A 17,623-nucleotide genomic window follows, 5' to 3' on the forward strand; every position below is an offset into this window, starting at 1 on the left:
CCCATAACATTTTTTACTACAAATGTGCTAAGGAATAGCTGGTTAAAGTTTGTCGGGTACGTGCCGATACACCCTGTATACGTATTTTTCTTTTCACTTGTCTGGGTTAGTTTTTAATAAAAAATAAAACCGTTTTGAAATAAGTGATACAGAAAGGTAAAAAGAAGTTTAATATTCACCTTGTATTGCAGTTTCCCGAGCTTGACTTCGCTGACCTTGCTCTCGCCTTCATCTGGTTCCTCCGCATTCTCCGTCAGCTCCTCCATGTCCGGCTGCACCTGCGTGCGTGACTTGTCAATGGTCAATCAGGCACCTTTACGTGGTGGCAAACAAACGCTTGCTGCCGATGATCAACCGTCACCCGCACCTCGGTCGAGTCAGAGCGGAGTTAACCCATTACGATTTAGAAATAATATGTTTCCGCCATCCCCCCAAATCATCCGCCAAGCGCGAGTCAATAAATTTATAAAAATTACCTACCTACCTGACTTGAATTTTAAAATTTTATTTCGTAAACATGACCAAATTGTGTCAAACATGTCAAAATTTCACACGTTTTGACCAATGACATAATGAAAATACAAGATACGTTATTTTCATAAGTTTTTCCATCTCCCCGACGTAAATGGTTGTTTCTTGCAATTAAGCTGAAACTAAGTGTTATTTCAATCATTTGAATGTATTTAAGATATGTCGCATTTCAAAGTTGTTGCGACAAGATGCCTACAATGTGAGAAATATTTTAATTTTCCCCAAAAAGTGGTAACTATTAGTTACAGTCAAAATAGTAGTTAATTGAAGTTTACACTTCAAGGCAGTAAGTAATAGGCTACGATGACGTATTTTAAAGCTCTTTTGTTATACAGGTACTCTTTTGCTTAAATTATTTGAGGATTATTTGAACTCCCCCATAATCCTTCATTACCCAAACCCTTCAAAATCAAATAAGCCGATAATCGGCTTTGAAATTACGCATCAAATCCATTTGGGAGACTTTAAGATCTCTCGGATGATGTTAAAGCGTTTGAATAATGTGAAAAGAGTTGAGTCTGGGATAAACAAATATTACTGTTATTTTAGCGATAGTTGAAAAGTTAATCTGTAGAATTATTAGTTCTCACAGAGGCTCTGCAGAACAATATTGCTGTGTTATTGAAATCATCGTCGGTGTTGTTTTTGTCCCATCAAAACCCGTGAGCCTCCAGTAAATAAAACAACCAACGTCACGCCCGGCTATGACGTCAAACGTAGATGACAATAATTGGAAATTGTTTACTCTGACTTCAAGACGCAGGCGACGGTCAACCATTGGCATATTTTCCTCAACCAGTTTTAAAACTTCACTTGTATTAGTTCCCTTTTACTTGATGAAAGTTTCCCGCTTTCTTTCAGCAAGCCTGACTTTTGCAAAGGTTTCTGGATTAATCAAATTACTTAAATTGTGCAGAAATCATTGTCATTAAAAAGTAAGTCCAAACAAACTGTTCTACAAAACATGTTTATGATTTAAATCAATTTGTATGAAGAATGTTTCTGTAAAAAAGTGCAGTTCAGAACTCATGCAAAAGTGATCGAAATGGAATATTTAAAACTGGTTGACAAATAAATGGAAATTTGACTGTAAATTCAGATGGGTGAATCTCTAAAATGAAATTCCGTTTTAGTATATACTATTCCTTACGAAAAAAAGTTGGAATAATTTCGTTTTATAAGAATGTCTATAAAATTATTAGAAACAGTAAAAATAGAAGAAAGAATTAACAATTAAATTAATAAAGTGTACAAAATTAGTGCAACGTAATTTTTATACGTCTTGTTAACACAATATAATATTAAGTATAAATTATGGAATAGATAAATTATTGTGATTGTGTTGGTGTGAATGAACAAAATTTGATAAACATGCAATTAAATAAATAAATGAGTGCAGCGATGAACAAAATGCTAGTTTTTTGTTCTTATTTCTACAGTTTCTAAAGAAAATATGTGTAAATACATTATAGAGATAAAAATAAATATAAATACTAATATGTTGTTGCAGATTTAGCATTGTAATGTGTTGAAATAAAAATAATAATTACAAATATATATCATAAGCCTGAATAGATAAATATTGGAACTGTTTATTATCCAGAAAACATTGCACATTTATTACAAATTATTTCCAAAAAACGTTTGTCAATATCGGCTATTTTAATTATGAAGAGAGTTTACAAATCTCACCAAGGTACTCTTAACCAGAAAATAGAGAGAATCTAATTTAATAAAATAATAATGACAAAAGCAAAATAAATGTTTTGAGTTTCCAGCCATATTGACAGTGTTTGCGGGAAATAATCCGGCGCCACAGGGTAACCAATAAAGTGCCGGGACGTACCTTTTCCTTGTAGGCCGATCCTAAAAGCTGTACTGACTTGAGGTCCACACCCTTCATGCCCTTCTTGCCGTCCTTGGAGCGGCGCTTTCGGAAACATCGCCGGATGCAGCAGAAGCACACACCCAGCACCACGATGGATACCCCTGCAGTTACCAAACCCATTTAATACATGTGAGCATTCAATGTCTTAGGATTCCGTACTACTATCATTTGTACTATCTAGTTATCGATAATGTCGGTAACTTGTCATCGTATATATACCTAGATATAGAAATCGACAGTCAACTGTCTGCATACAACGTAACCAAGTATAATTTGGACACGGCGTTCGTCAAACTGAGAACTCAAACTTGGCAAAAGTCGTAGGCAGGAGAAGTAAATGGGGATCAGTGTAAATACTACCATATACTGCCCAGGATACCGCGGACAGCCGATCTATCCCTTCTAAAAGAGTTAGGCATACATCAAAAGCAGTCTATAAACTTATTTAAAGTGGACAGGTTACTCGTCAAACTGAGTACTCGAACTGGATAAGTCAATGGTCACTAATAAAGTGGAAGGCAGGAGAAGCAGATGGAGATCACTGTTCTACTATGTACTGGCCAGGATACCATAGACTGCCAATCTATCTATTCTGGAAGAGCCAGGGATCCAAAATAGGCAATCAACTGTCTGTATACAAAGTATCCAAGTATACTTTGGACCCGATGCTCGCTAAACTGTGAACTGAAACCTGGAGAAGACCATGGTCACTGGCAAAGTGGAAAGCAGGAGGAGCAGATAGAGGTCACTGTACTTCTATGTACAGGCCCAGGATACCATTCCATCAATTCTGGAAGAGATAGGGATACAAAATAAGCAGTCAACTGTCTGCGTATAACTTATCTAAATATACTTTAGACACGTCGCTTACCAAACTCAGTACTTGAACATGTATAAGGCCATGGTCACTGGCAAAGTGGAAGCAAGAAGAAGCAGATGGTGACCACTAATGCGAAGGGCTGATTAACTTTGATGTCCACGGGACTCCACGAGGATAAGAGGAGCCTTATCTACCAAGGCAATCGGATCACTCACGACCCTATAAATAGTCCATTTGCTGATGTAGTATGTATTTAGCAATGTTCCTCGTGTTATCTGCATAGCCATTTTTAGAGCCAATCAAACTATTAAATTATTATGAAAAAACCAAGACTTACTGCGTCCATGACTGTGAATAATAAAGAAACACTGATTTGAATTTTGCGTTGTAGTACAAAGGTGGCTAGGGAATCATTTTGACAGTAATTTTTAACCGAAATTACTTTTTATTGGCCCATAAAATGTATTTTTCCCGTCTAAAGATTGTTCAAATTTATGTAAATTGCGGTGAAGTGTTTTACTTGGTATTAAATTTACTACGAAATGTTGACGGATTTTCGTAAGAGTTTATCGCTCCCTTTTTGTGAAATTTCCACTTATTTTGTCATAAAAAGGAGCGTGATTCATTATTAACTTCAATTAGGAAATACCTACATGTTTCTGCTGATTAATCCAATAATAACATAACCCACAATAACTGAATAAGCACGTAATAACAAATGATATTTCAAGCGAAAAAGTTTTTAAAAGCTTATGTTTAAACCCTTCTTACCTTCTCATCTAAAATCTCATATAACGTGTCCTCAACTCTGCTCAAGTTGAAATGTGTTCGTTTCCATGAAATATTTAGGATGCGATTGGCTTAGTAAGCGTGTGCATTTGGTTTTTACATGGCGCTGATGGTCCATCATAATTTATCATTCATCCTCAAAGTCCCATTTCCTTAAATTAGTCAATAATTTTAGGAATCAAAATAATAAAATGTGTTATACCATTGTTACTCGTAAAGACCGTTTATTTACGAATTCGATTTGACCCCTCAACAACGACATTTTTTTCCCATTCATCCTCTCGGAGCGAGAGCAACGTAGAATCAATTTTTTGCTAGTAATTCGACAAATTATATTAAGCATTGTCTATGTCCTATGCCTATGTCCAAACACTAACGTGTTTTTCAAGTGTAAGTAATGTGTAAGCTGGTTTGCAGGTAATATTAGTCAGATGTTCCTTTATAGAAATGCTCTTGTTGTTATGTAAAGCAGTGTGTTACCTATGATGATGGCGACGAGTCCCCAGGTGGGGATGCCCATCCCAGCGGCCACCTTGGTCACCATCTCCTGGGCCTTTTCCTCCACGGACTTGGTGGGAGTTGGCGTGGGGCCAGTGGATGACAGATCATCTGGACCAGGAAAAAATACAAGTGTTAAATTAATGACATTTTCGCTTTCGGAAGACGCATATATAGATGGAGCTACAGATGCAGAGACCTTACAAAGACTTCTCCACGGCTGTCTGCGTATCAGTTATACGTCAAAGGATACGTGATCAGCCAAAAACACCCAGCACACGAAGAAAAAACTATACGCCAAAAAATAACTAGTGCGAGCTGAAACGTATTTCAGATGAAATTGTTTAAGGATGGGATTTAACCAGGTTAATAGGAAGGTACACCCATTTTGGGAGGTGGGTATGGCTACCACCACCCTGAGAATCATTCATAGGTCAATCCAAGTGGTTCGATACGTTATACGGTGACTTAGCAGGGGTGCCTGGGTTCACGGGATGAGGTTTGGCGGTGGATGCGTCTGCCCACTAATGGCGGGCCGGATCGGGAGAGATCTCTCTAGCCGAAATCTCTCAAACTATCGCCTTGTATCACGATGGGAGGGATGGATTCATACGTCCGTCACTCCTAGATTTACTGACCCCAGATTCTTATCCACCCCTTATACCTCTTTCATCCTCAAAACTTCCCTTTCATTAAAAAGACCCTTCACACAGCATCTCCAAAAATGACATAGGCCCTGAGATAAATAAATTTTTTCAGGGCCTCCTGCGTGGAGCTAATGTAAAAAATGACTTGAGCTGCATTTTGCTTTAAAAAATAATGTTTAGTTTTCCTATACATTCTTTTTACTTTCTCTTTATTCCTCTATTGTTTATTTATTTATTTAACATCAAATTACTACTACGGAGTTTAGACTCTAATGTAATATGGATTTGATTTATGTACAAATCTACAGTTTTATTCCCAGGTTGATGCAATTTCGCACTTTCAAAACGGGTCACCGTTTTATCATGAAATTTAGGAAGAAACAGAAAAACGGATCAATCCCAATACACGGTCCTAAAGCTATCCAACTGCATTCCCGGCCTGTATTTTGGTCGAGCAACAGTGTTGATAAAAGTAGAATGTTTACCCATTTCGGACATCTCTGTGGTGGTGGACTTGCGGTGGTGCTTGTTGAAGTTGTGCAGGGTGAGGGTGGGTGTGGGCGAGGGTTGCGCGGGGGGCGCGGGGGGCGTAGTGGGGCTGCCCGTGACCGCCTCCTCCTCGCCGCCCTCCTCCGCCGCGCGCCGGAACCTCCACGGAGACATGATATTCGGCGCCATTTTCTGCAATAAACACACATGTCAATAATTCATCATTGTTTATTAACTACCTATTTATAATCACATCTATTTAATTAATATTTCAAGAATCATCGAACCGAGGATTCTTTTTCCATTTCTTGAAAATTTTTTTTTTTTTTTTTTTAATATTTTTATTTATTTTATAAAATACAGTATAATGTTTAAATTTACATAGTAAGAACATATTTCAATAAAAATTAACATGTTTACCTTTACAAGAGTCTAAAACTCGTGTGTAAAGGGAAAATAATAAAAACTTAACATACATATGTAAATAGAAGAAAAAAAGAATCATAAAAACATATAAAGTGAAGAGATTTTAGTTTTTTTATATAATAATTTATAAAATAATTTAGTGAGATATCATCGTCATTCTAATTCGTTAAATTATTTATTGTAGTGAAGTTAATTTTATTTTTAAATTTATTAAAATCCGGTTCTAATCTCATCTCAGTCGTTAATTTATTAAACCATACCACTCCAGTGTACGTGTAATAGTGTTGTGCAAAACTGGTATGCATTAATGGAGTCCATAAGCGACCCATTGTATTTTGCCTATTGCTCTCGACACGAACCATGGCATGGTGTGACTTCGAAATAACTAACTAACATACATTTTTCTCTGTTTTTCCGACTCTTGACATGGCCCGACTCAAGTATTTGGTTCACTCGATCGTGCCATGCCTCCCTCGGTCGTCCCCTACTTATAATACCATTCACATTCGCGATATGTATTTTCCTTTCTTCGTTTATACCCAAACCATCTAATCGTCCCTTTCTTAATATTACGCATTACGCTTACATCAGCCTTCCATTCTTTGCAAATCTCAACATTTCTCATAAGATCATAAATGGTTTTAACACAAATATGCCTCAGGTATCTCATTTCTACAGCATTCAGTCTGCTTTCGTCGTTCCTTTGCCAGTTTCATGCGTCACTGCCATACACAAGGATAGGTAACAGCACTCCATTGTGGACTGCTAGCTTCGCTTCTTTGGACATTTTTTTGTTAGCATCAACTGCATTCAGTCCCCCATTAATAGAGTTTCCTGCGTTTGCCCATTTTTCAATATCTTTATCTTTACATCTCTCGTAATTTCAGTTTTATTTTTATTTTTGTTTTAAATTTCGAATACCAGTTGCAACCGTTACATATTATCATTTTCTGTGTCTTGTTCTGTTTCATGTTTTGTTTAGATTTATTTGTACAGTAAAATCTCGATATTCCGTACCCAGGCTAATCCGAACGTCGCTGTAATCCGAACTGCAAATCGTTAATTGATAAATTATAAAAATTATTAACCTATAAGCTATACCCTTTGTACTCTGTATTTTTGTGCAATAAATGTTTATTTGAATTTAAATTTGACCCTTTTCTCAATCTCATACCGAAGCTGCTAACGGTATGTTTTTCTTTAGTTGCGTAAGAACTAGGAATGAGTAGTCTTCCTTCGAAGATTCTCCTACGCAAAATGTCAAGACAATTCCCTACTCAAAAGATATATCAGCACTGAACACTTACACGGAAAGAGACTAGAGATGAGGGCTGTGAAAACTTTGAATTAATTCATACATTATGCTTTGTGCTCGTATTTCCATCTTGTACAAACTTTGCCATAGAAATGAATAAAAAAAGAGACGCCGCGCCCTATCGAAGATATTGCTCCTATTTTAACGCTGGTAGTACTGTGAATAGTAGACCTCGCGTCAAAAAAAAGTTTCTAATTTGCTCACATTTAATAATCAAAACCAAAATTTCCTATGAAATCATAAGATTTGTAACATATGAACATATGGTTTAGTACGGGTTGTTTCATCAATCAAATTTATTTATATTTTAAATGCATATTTACAGAATAAAAAATTCCAATAACAAAGATACATTATACAAATACACAATCATAATTGCCTAATTAGCGATTTAAATTTATTAATGCTCAGGTGGAAAATGTCGATGTCAGAGGCTAGTAAGTTTAGAAGGACTATCATTTTTCCGAGAGGCATTGCTAATGGTAAGTTAGTCCTACATCTCGGAAGAATGAATGGTTTGTGTCTACACGCTCTTGGGAAGTTATCAGGGACGTAAAATAAAATTTTATTCAAATTTTCTGGATTGTTGATGTGACCGTTCAACAAGTTATAGGCCATCATCAGCAACGCAGCTTTCCGCCTGTTGACAAGACTATCGATACCTAGCATCCCGGAAAGGAAGGCTGATAAATAGGGATAGTACCCGAAGTCTCTAAGATAAAGATAACGTAGAAACTTCTTTTGTACTTTCTCTACCATAGAAGTGTACGTTACATCCCCTGGTCCCCATATTATTGAGCCACTTTCCAAAATACTACGTACTAGGCTAAAATATAGCAAGCGAACCACGGCAGAGCTGCAGAAATGCCTGGAGTTACATAGCACAAATCTAAGCATTCTCAAAGCCCTGCTGCATATCGTTTCAATATGAACGTGAAATGTTAAGTATGGGTCAAAGGTTATTCCCAAATCTTTCGGTTCAGAAATATGTTTAAGAGAACATTGGGACATCCTATAGTTGAAGTAAATCACAGTGTTTGCTCTAGTATAGCACATTATGGCGCATTTCTTAAAATTAAAACCTAATTTGTTAATTTCACTCTGTTGCGGCGTGAATGGACTGTAATTTGCGGTTTTTTTGTGATATTGTTTGATTGACTTACCAATATCTCCAACTGTCGGCACCTTCCACTTTGCTCTGCTTTAATCACAGGTGGGGGTAATTGTTAGTATTGGAGGAGGTCAAGGAAAAGGAATAGTGATATTAGAATTGCGAAATGGTTCAATGCGTTATATATTGCTATTTTTATGCACTCTTCACGGCGTTCTTTGCGGTTTAACATTTGCCGTATACAGCGCGGCGCGGTGGGTTTTAACTCAATATAGGTTATGCGGAAAGCGGTTGCACTTGCGGCGCGGTTACTTAAACAACTGACTTGATGTAGGTAAACGCGCGGAACGCGGGCGGGAAACAACTCGAACCAAATACTATGCAACAATAACTGGCCCGAGCACACTCCATACCACGATAGCATTTATGTCTCTCTGGAGCTGTGCGCAGTTTTCTAAAGTCCGGATTCTTAAAAATAGCTTCAATTCATCTGCAAATAATAAAATTTCGCAAACTTTATAACATGATGAATGTCATTAATAAAAAGGGAAAAAAGTAAAGGACCAAGATTAGACCCTTGAGGAACCCCAGAGTTTGTGGGAAAGTACGTCGAGTTAGAAATACCATACGTTACGTATTGCTGTCTACTTGATAAATAGATCACAAATAAATTTAAAAGTAATAATTAATAATAAATTTAAAAATAAAAAACAAATAATTTTCAGGGTTAAGGCCCCGTAGTAAGCGTCCAAAGATGATTTGAAAGGAAGATATGTAAATACGAATGTTAGAGGGAGCGCGCTAATATTAAAAAACGATAATAATTATGCGAAAACACGACTCGTTTGAAATGGAGCAGAAACGTCTCGAAAAATGCGTTAGTTGCATTTAAAGATATACCGTGAATTTTTTCATGCCTATAACATATTAAATAACAGAACAACGCGTGTTTAAAAAAAATCAGAGCTTATCTTAATTATCCAGCATTGATATCTTTAAAAATAACATACATTTTTTTAGGAATTTAAAAACTTGAAGAGTTAACGAGAAACTTGTTATAAATCGGTAGAAATGGGTATGCGGGGGCTTAAAATTCAAGTTCTGTGAAAGTTCTATTGAAGTTATATTATTTTTTCATAATTGGCCGGTTATATCACAGTACTTGAATAGTAACAGATAGTACTTTCACAGTACATGAATAATTACTTAGAAATTTGATGAATTGTTAAAATTTTTTGGGTTCTTTCCCCCTCAATTCCAAAAAATTCTTTGAGGGCTTATTCGGGAGCAAAGGGGCGCGGACACCGAGTCGCTTGCGGCTGATCCAATCGCTCCGCTTAATCTCGGTATGACTGCCTCCAATCTCATCTTAAAATTTCTCTTCTTGTAACTTTTTCTCTTTATCTTAATAAACTCGTAATTTTAGCAGCAACATCAATTGGAGGAGATTAGTTGTAATCCAGTTATATAACTAACAACACGTACGCACTGGCATACTGCCTACGAACCTGTATGCCTAGATTTTGGGGATCTAGAGACATTTTTATGAAAATAGTAGCTTACTTTATAAATGAAAAAAAGTCTTACGCGTACGGTGAACTAGTAAAGCACCTGTTTTCTTAGAACGCCGTTGAAAGTGGTGGGCAAACTTCAATGTTAAAATTCTGCGAAACAACCCATCTTTAATATTCTAAGATATCCTGGATTTTTAACATCTCCCCATTATCTTTGGCGCAAATTCCACTAATTGATAGTGCCGTAGTTCTATCAGTTGTTCCTGGAAGGAGGAACTGTTACTATCATGAAATAAATAGTTGACCAAGCAATCCAGAATCTTGCCTGTCTTATCTCTTAAAATAATAATGGCACTTAAGTAAAATCTGATCAATAATGTTTTTGCTTTTATTCGAGGCTTTTATAAATTCTGTTCGCGTTTGAAAAAAAAAGATGGGTAAATCGGATTCCATTATTTCATTAAAAAATCTGAGCTCAAAATCTATTTCCTTGTTTGTGTTCTTATCTCTCCCTTCTCAGGATCAGCGGCTTATGCAGATCTTCCCATTTCCAAAGAATTTTAAATTTAATGAATGAAAAAAAATGAACCTGGAGCAATTTAGCTTTTCACTGAATACGTATTTGAGTTCTTACGTAAGTATGAAAATGAAAGAATTGGGTCCTAGGTCAAAGAATAACTGACCTTTTAATAACAGGTCACATAGACCTTCGTTATTAGATTACGTGCAAGAAAGTGGTCTAATTTTTCGAGAAAAAAGCCTTTAACTATTGCGTACTTGTTGGGCTTCTCAGCGAAACTAACTACTATGATTACGTGTTTATTTAGGACGGGGTGTTTCATAGAATTTGAACAGTTCATCAAATTAATATTAAATTAATTTTCAAGTTATAATCAAGTTATGTTATTATTTCAGTTTTGTGAGTCAACTGGCCCACAATTAAATAAAAAAGAGAACTTGAATCGAACATTAGTACTTGAAAATTAACTTGAAATTTGATGAATTGCTTAAATTCTGTGAAACAATCCGTCCTTAGTGTAGGTACCTAAGTTTCTTTTAAACTGCACGAATTTTAGTTGTAGCTATAAAGAGTCATAAATTATCGCATTTTCACAAGTCGTAAAGTTTTTTTTTGTATTTTACTGTTTTCTTAAGTTTCGTTCAGACGGGGGTGAAAAGATTCTACCGAGACTTTAACGGTTTGAGTGCATACGACGCTGACCTTTTTTTTGCAGGCGCGCTGCCAGTTTGACGTTTACGTTTTGAGTGCATACGACGCTGACCTTTTTGTTGCAGGCGCGCTGCCAGTTTGACGTTTACGTTTTGAGTTCATACGACGCTGACCTTTTTGTTGCAGGCGCGCTGCCAGTTTGACGTTTACGTTTTGAGTTCATACGGCGCTGACCTTTTTGTTGCAGGAGCGCTGCCAGTTTGACGTTTACGTTTTGAGTGCATACGACGCTGACCTTTTTGTTGCAGGCGCGCTGCCAGTTTGACGTTTACGTTTTGAGTGCATACGACGCTGACCTTTTTGTTGCAGGCGCGCTGCCAGTTTGACGTTTACGTTTTGAGTGCATACGACGCTGACTTTTTGTTGCAGGCGCGCTGCCAGTTTGACGTTTACGTTTTGAGTGCATACGACGCTGACCTTTTTGTTGCAGGCGCGCTGCCAGTTTGACGTTTACGTTTTGAGTGCATACGACGCTGACCTTTTTGTTGCAGGCGCGCTGCCAGTTTGACGTTTACGTTTTGAGTGCATACGACGCTGACCTTTTTGTTGCAGGCGCGCTGCCAGTTTGACGTTTACGTTTTGAGTCCATACGGCGGTGACCTTTTTGTTGCAGGCGCGCTGCCAGTTTGACGTTTACGTTTTGAGTGCATACGACGCTGACCTTATAAAGATTTTTTGACCAGGAATATCATATTTTCACCATTAATACCATTATTTTCAAACTTTATTACTTTATAAATATCAACCTTTGATCCAAAATGAAGTTGAAAGCTGTTAGTTGTATATTGTAAGCCAATGTAAGAAAGTTTCGAACTTTTAGGAGCCACCTTATTAGGATGACTATAATTGAATTGAGCTAAAAGACTTCTTTGCTGAATGAGGCTTTATCTTTTGTGAAGAAAAAATTCAGTCTTATTTATTATAAATGTGTAGACGATGTGATTTGACCCATTCCGTAGACCGAATTCAAGGAAAGATGTTAAATTACAAGATTAATGACTTTTAGAAAAGGAAAATTGTACTGTAAAATTGTGCAAAACGTAGGCAGGTAGGAAATGCTTTTGAATATTTGAAAACAACTCAACACATTTTTACCAATGTTAAAAATACCCTCCACTAACCTAACCTAACCTAACCCAACCTTCTGTATCAAGTGTTGCCTAAAATAATTTTGAATAATAGTCAAACACTTTATTCGTAGGAATTTCGGTATTTAATAAGATACCGAAAAAATAAATTAGAAATTATTGACGATTTCCTTGAAACAGGAATAAAAATTTACAAATAATCTTGTAATATTATTTTTTATGATAAACAAGTTTTTAATTGTTATAAAGGTTTTTAATAAAAAAAAAGACAAATCAAAAATGTGTACCTAACCTAACCTAACCCAACGTTCCGTATCAAGTGTTGGCTAAAATAATTTTGAATAATTTATTCGTACTTTACACTTTATTCGTAGGCATTTCGGTATTTAATAAGATACCGAAAAAATAAATTAGAAATTATTGAAAATTTCCTTGAAACAGGAAGAAAAATTTAGAAATAATCTTGTAATATTATTTTTGTGATAAACAAGTTGTAAAATGTTATAAAGGTTTTTAATAAAAAAAACACAAATCAAAAATGTGTAGAATGTGAAGAAATAAACGTTCTAAAATTGTAAATATTAAAATGTCTATTGTTTCTGATAATATCTTAGGACAGGCTAACCCCCATTTCCATTAGAATGATAGCCAGGTAAGGTAACCAGCGAACGAAAATTAGGAATTCCGAAAAAAAGTAATAACTTATTACGTTTTATTTTGAAAAAATATTAAAGACACAACTTCCATCAAATTGCGGTTTCCCGTGTTGTAACACTCGTATTTGCTAAATAGTTTATACTAGCCCAGACCCTCCACACAGCATCCCCAGAGATGTTACGGGCCCTGAAAGAAATATTTTCGTTGCGCAATTTTAATAACAAGTAGAATTACTTGGGAAAAAATTAATCTAAAAGCTACAGAAGACATAAATAATCTAAAAATATGGTTTGACAATAACCTCTTGTCGTTAAATAGTGATAAAACATATGTCATTCCTTTCGAAATTAACACTAACATTGTACCTCCAAATCTTCAAATATTCTTACATAATCATTCTCTCGCACAACACGATACTAATCACTGCCAACAAAAATGTTCACTTCTGAAAATAGCGGATAAAATTACATATCTTGGAATAATCATAGATAAAAACCTAAAATGGAAAGATCACATCGACCATACAATAAAAAGAGTTAGGAAGTTAATTCATATATTCTTACGGATACGAAACTTTTTATCAACGAAAAACCTATACTCAATATACTACGCATTAGTACAGTCTATTCTTCAGTATGCCATTATCAGTTGGGGAGCAGCTTACAAAACTAATCTGACCCCCATAGAAATTGTTCAAAAACTAATAATAAAAATTATACTAAAAAAACCTCCAGACTTCCCAACTGACAGCATATTCGAAGAATTCAAAGTTCCAACATTTAAAAACTTATTTATAAAAAATTCAATTATACAAATTATAAAAGAAAAAGATAAATACGCATTTATAACTGAAAATCGTACTAGACTTAAACATGTATTTGTGTGCCCCAAATTAAACACTTCTTTTGCACAACACCATTATACTCACCAAGGAAAATTCTTTTTCAATAACCTACCAATAGAAATCAGAAGCATTAGGAACAAAATTCAATTGTTGAACTCCATCAAAAAGTATTTTAGAGAATGTCACACTAAAAATCTTACTTGTTTTTCTTCTTACTGAATACATATATGTTTACATATTTTAGTTAACGGGTCTGATTGCCATGTGTCTATATTACCTACACATACATATATATTGAAATACATGATTATAGTAAATAGTAATTATAATTATATGAAATGTATTAACTGCATTGTATTGACTGTACACGTGACTTTATTTGTACATAATATGTGAAATGTTAACTCTTCTTCCATCCACAAGCTAAGGCTTTTAATGGAAGACCAGTAAAATTATAATATAAAAAATGTAACTAACTAAAAAAATAAATAAAAAAAAAAAAAAAAAAGGTTATAACACTAAAAAAATAGAGGTCCATTGGCAACTCCATTCCGCTTGATCGATGGGATTCTGCGAGACTTGGCGCCTTGCCGCACTTCTTTCTGCGACGGGAATGTTTTTACATACAAAATAACGCTATAGCAACGAACATTGTACATAATCCAAGTACGCAGAGTTTGTTCAATGTAAGATATATAAAATAATATATCTGGCAATGCACAGAGCTGGCGACGCGTAGTCGGTCACTGGAGCCAACTTTAAAACAAAGGAATTTCTCAAGTATTGCAGACATAAAATATTTTACTGTATAACGGTGAAGCTCTTTATTACGCTTGAAACATATTTGTTCTCCTGAAAAAGCGTTTTCTTTTCGGGACAAAGGACTGACGGGAAAAAGGTCATGTATTTCCATAAGTCTTTCATTAACTACTCGTATTGAATTCGTAATATAAAACGATTTCGTCTTACACCCTTGAAAGCATCTACTGATACGACACAATTATTTACCAAATTGTGCTTGTTCCATTATTTTTAGCTAAGGGTTGTCCGTTTGGGAGAGTTGTAAGAATTAAAAGGTTACACGTCAACCAAATGCCCAATTTAAAGGAAAATAACCTTTCTCTTCCATGCAACAAACAGTTTGTTTTCAAATGTAAACAGAAAGAAATAGTGATCGAAACAGAGCATTGTTGGATTTGAAAGGGTGTAATTTGAAAAGTCCCCTTTGAAAGTTCAAACCCAAAAAGCAATGTATAATATACATATATATATATATTATTAATTTCAAAGAAATTAACGTTATTCTACACATATAGTTGGAACATTGTAAATATATTAAGCGTATTAAAACAGAAGAAAATTCTAAGTTTGAAATGTGTAAGATAGATAAGTACAGGTAAATAATTTTAAAGAGGACCCGTTTTAATTTATTGTCTACATTGTTCAATTTTTTCAAACTTATCGGAACCCCTGCCCGCAATCCCCTTTTCCCTGCAAAAGCCCTAAGATACTGAATGCGTAGCGGCATTTAAATTTGGTCTCGCGATTCAATTCAACAATGTTATTTATTTTTTTGTTTCATTTTTCAGCTTCCTAACAAAACAAAGTAATTGTTTTAAAGTAATACTTCAAATACATTAACTTTGAATGTACAGTCAACCACCGCACAAACATGGATCTCCTTAAAATGATTTAAGTGTATGTCTTTTCAGTTTGCGATGTCATTTTAAATGTAAATTTATGTCGAAAAAATATTCAATACGTGTTGATGTTGTTCGTTCCACATGCTTCAAATGGTAAAAATGATTTCTAACAAAACGACAAACAAAACTTCGGGTAGTAACTACTAGCCATAAATACTTATAAAAATGGAAATAATGTTTTAAAAAGGGTGAAAAATTTGATGAGTTGAAAAATTGAAAATATAGTATTTCCATTTCCATCATCAACAGCTTTAGTGAAAGCTTTTATTGTGATGATTGAACCAGCGACCAGTGGGCGCTATGTCACCGCTCGAACACTCGCACACTCGCAGACAAACCTACATAAATAATTCAACATTCGACCCTTGTGAAATCTCAATCCAACGAGGCATAACATTACATTCTGGCACGAGTAACCACTTATAACTCGACCATGTTTAATAAGAATTCAGGATCAGGATGGCACCATATTGTATACTATATTTGATTAAATATTTAATGTACAGGAATTCTACTCATGTATATTTGGTGTTTATTTCTTGTAATGTGAATAATTGAATAACATTTTGTAATGTACATAATTTTCCCCGCGTCTATTAATAGATTCTCTCAAGAGAAGACAAAGATCGGGCGGCAGTCAGTATCCACTCCCACACAACCCCTATTGACGCGTCTAGAACTTATGGGCACCATCTCACCCCCTTGACGTCATTCATTCATGGGGTAGACGGTGGTACAGGGAAAAAGGAGGCTGGGGAATTAGAGATTCTACGAGAAAAAACGCATATGCTCAGTAAAGAAATACAGGAAAAACTCCGATGTGAACTGTCGTCGTCAGAAATAATGGATGAATATTATCAGATTATAATACAGTATGGATTAGGTTGATTTCTGCTCAAGTATCAAATAAAACTAACCCAACGAGGAAATCTTTGACGTGCCACAAAGTCAACTTGCCCCACCTAATCTAAACAATATTCATGTAAATATGGTTAAAAATTCAAAATGAAGGTATCAAATTGTATTTATTAAAAACTGCGTAAAAAGATTTTCTTAACCTTTCATATTATATTGTCTAATTAATGATAACGTATATTTATCATGATTCATTATAATTTGTCTCTATTTTAAAGGGAGGCAACGTTGCTTGTCGTCAATTGTACCTTCGTGCATTGGTTTGGAATTTTTTTGCCAAAACACACAATCTACGTGAAAATTGCGTAAAAGGAAAAGGAGTAACCTCGTAAATTCGTCAATGTCAAAATGTTTCCTGATCAATGTAGAGATTTCAAGAAAACTTTCTACCTTAGATCTGCTGTCAAAATAATAATGTCTCATTTATCAACTATAGGTCCATAATTTAGGGGTCGTAACTTAAACGCGGTCAATTTTTATCTGGGTTGATAAATTTTACAACTTCTCCTTAAAAAATCACGAGATCATCAAGTAATGAACATTATTAGCTCATTAGAAACAATTTTGGTTAGTATGGTAATGGTAGATAAAAAAAGTAGTGTTTTATATTTAAAGAAAAAGGTACAAGTTTAAAAATTATTACATCAATCAAGCCCTTGACTGATATCTAATTTTCATAATATTAATTCACTGTTTTCCATCTTTACTGACGGACAGCGGAAAACGTCTTTGGCACGGTTGGTTACGTGATTGGTGGTTTTCAAAAATGGCGCAAAGTGCATACAGCTAATTGTGTTTACAAATACAGGCTTCTAATATTTTTCAAAGCTTCGAAAACCATTATTTTGGATCCACGGTTGTGGAGAAGTCAGGTAAATTTGCGTCTTTATGTGAATAAATATTTTTATCACAGCATGAATGGTCAGTAAGTTTGATGGCGATACAGTGCGCATGGCTTATCAAATAAATGGTAATCTTTTTCTCACATCGTTTGTGCAAATGGGAAAAATATTGTGAAAGTAATCGGTAGCCTTGAGTTAGTATTATGAACATGTAAATATCGCCCAATTATCGACCTACATATATCTGGAAGTCAGATGGGACGTACATATTTAAGCTGGGTGGTACAAAAATCATTGCGAGTTGTTAGCACTGAC

At 35.2% G+C, this 17,623-nt stretch overlaps 1 protein-coding gene across 6 annotated transcripts in view; it reads right to left on the minus strand.

The window, feature by feature from the left end:
• Positions 1-17,623, minus strand: part of LOC149420871 (synaptotagmin 1-like) — a 121,708-nt gene that overhangs the window by 16,255 nt on the left and 87,830 nt on the right. For 4 of the 6 annotated variants that reach the window (XM_089635602.1, XM_089635604.1, XM_089635601.1 and 1 more), the window contains exons 2-5: positions 5,659-5,854; positions 4,509-4,637; positions 2,378-2,520; positions 180-278 (exon numbers count right to left, since the gene is read on the minus strand). In XM_089635602.1, the coding sequence (XP_089491728.1) occupies positions 180-278; positions 2,378-2,520; positions 4,509-4,637; positions 5,659-5,851 (564 nt within the window). In that variant the 5' untranslated portion in view covers positions 5,852-5,854. The remainder of the gene's footprint in view (positions 1-179; positions 279-2,377; positions 2,521-4,508; positions 4,638-5,658; positions 5,855-17,623) is intronic. The other 2 variants (XM_089635605.1, XM_089635603.1) reach the window with 1 other exon arrangement.

The sequence above is a fragment of the Hesperophylax consimilis genome, chromosome 9 (genome assembly GCF_061612785.1).
Source record: "Hesperophylax consimilis isolate HC1 chromosome 9, BYU_Hcon_1.0, whole genome shotgun sequence".
Classification (NCBI taxonomy): Eukaryota; Metazoa; Arthropoda; class Insecta; order Trichoptera; family Limnephilidae; genus Hesperophylax; species Hesperophylax consimilis.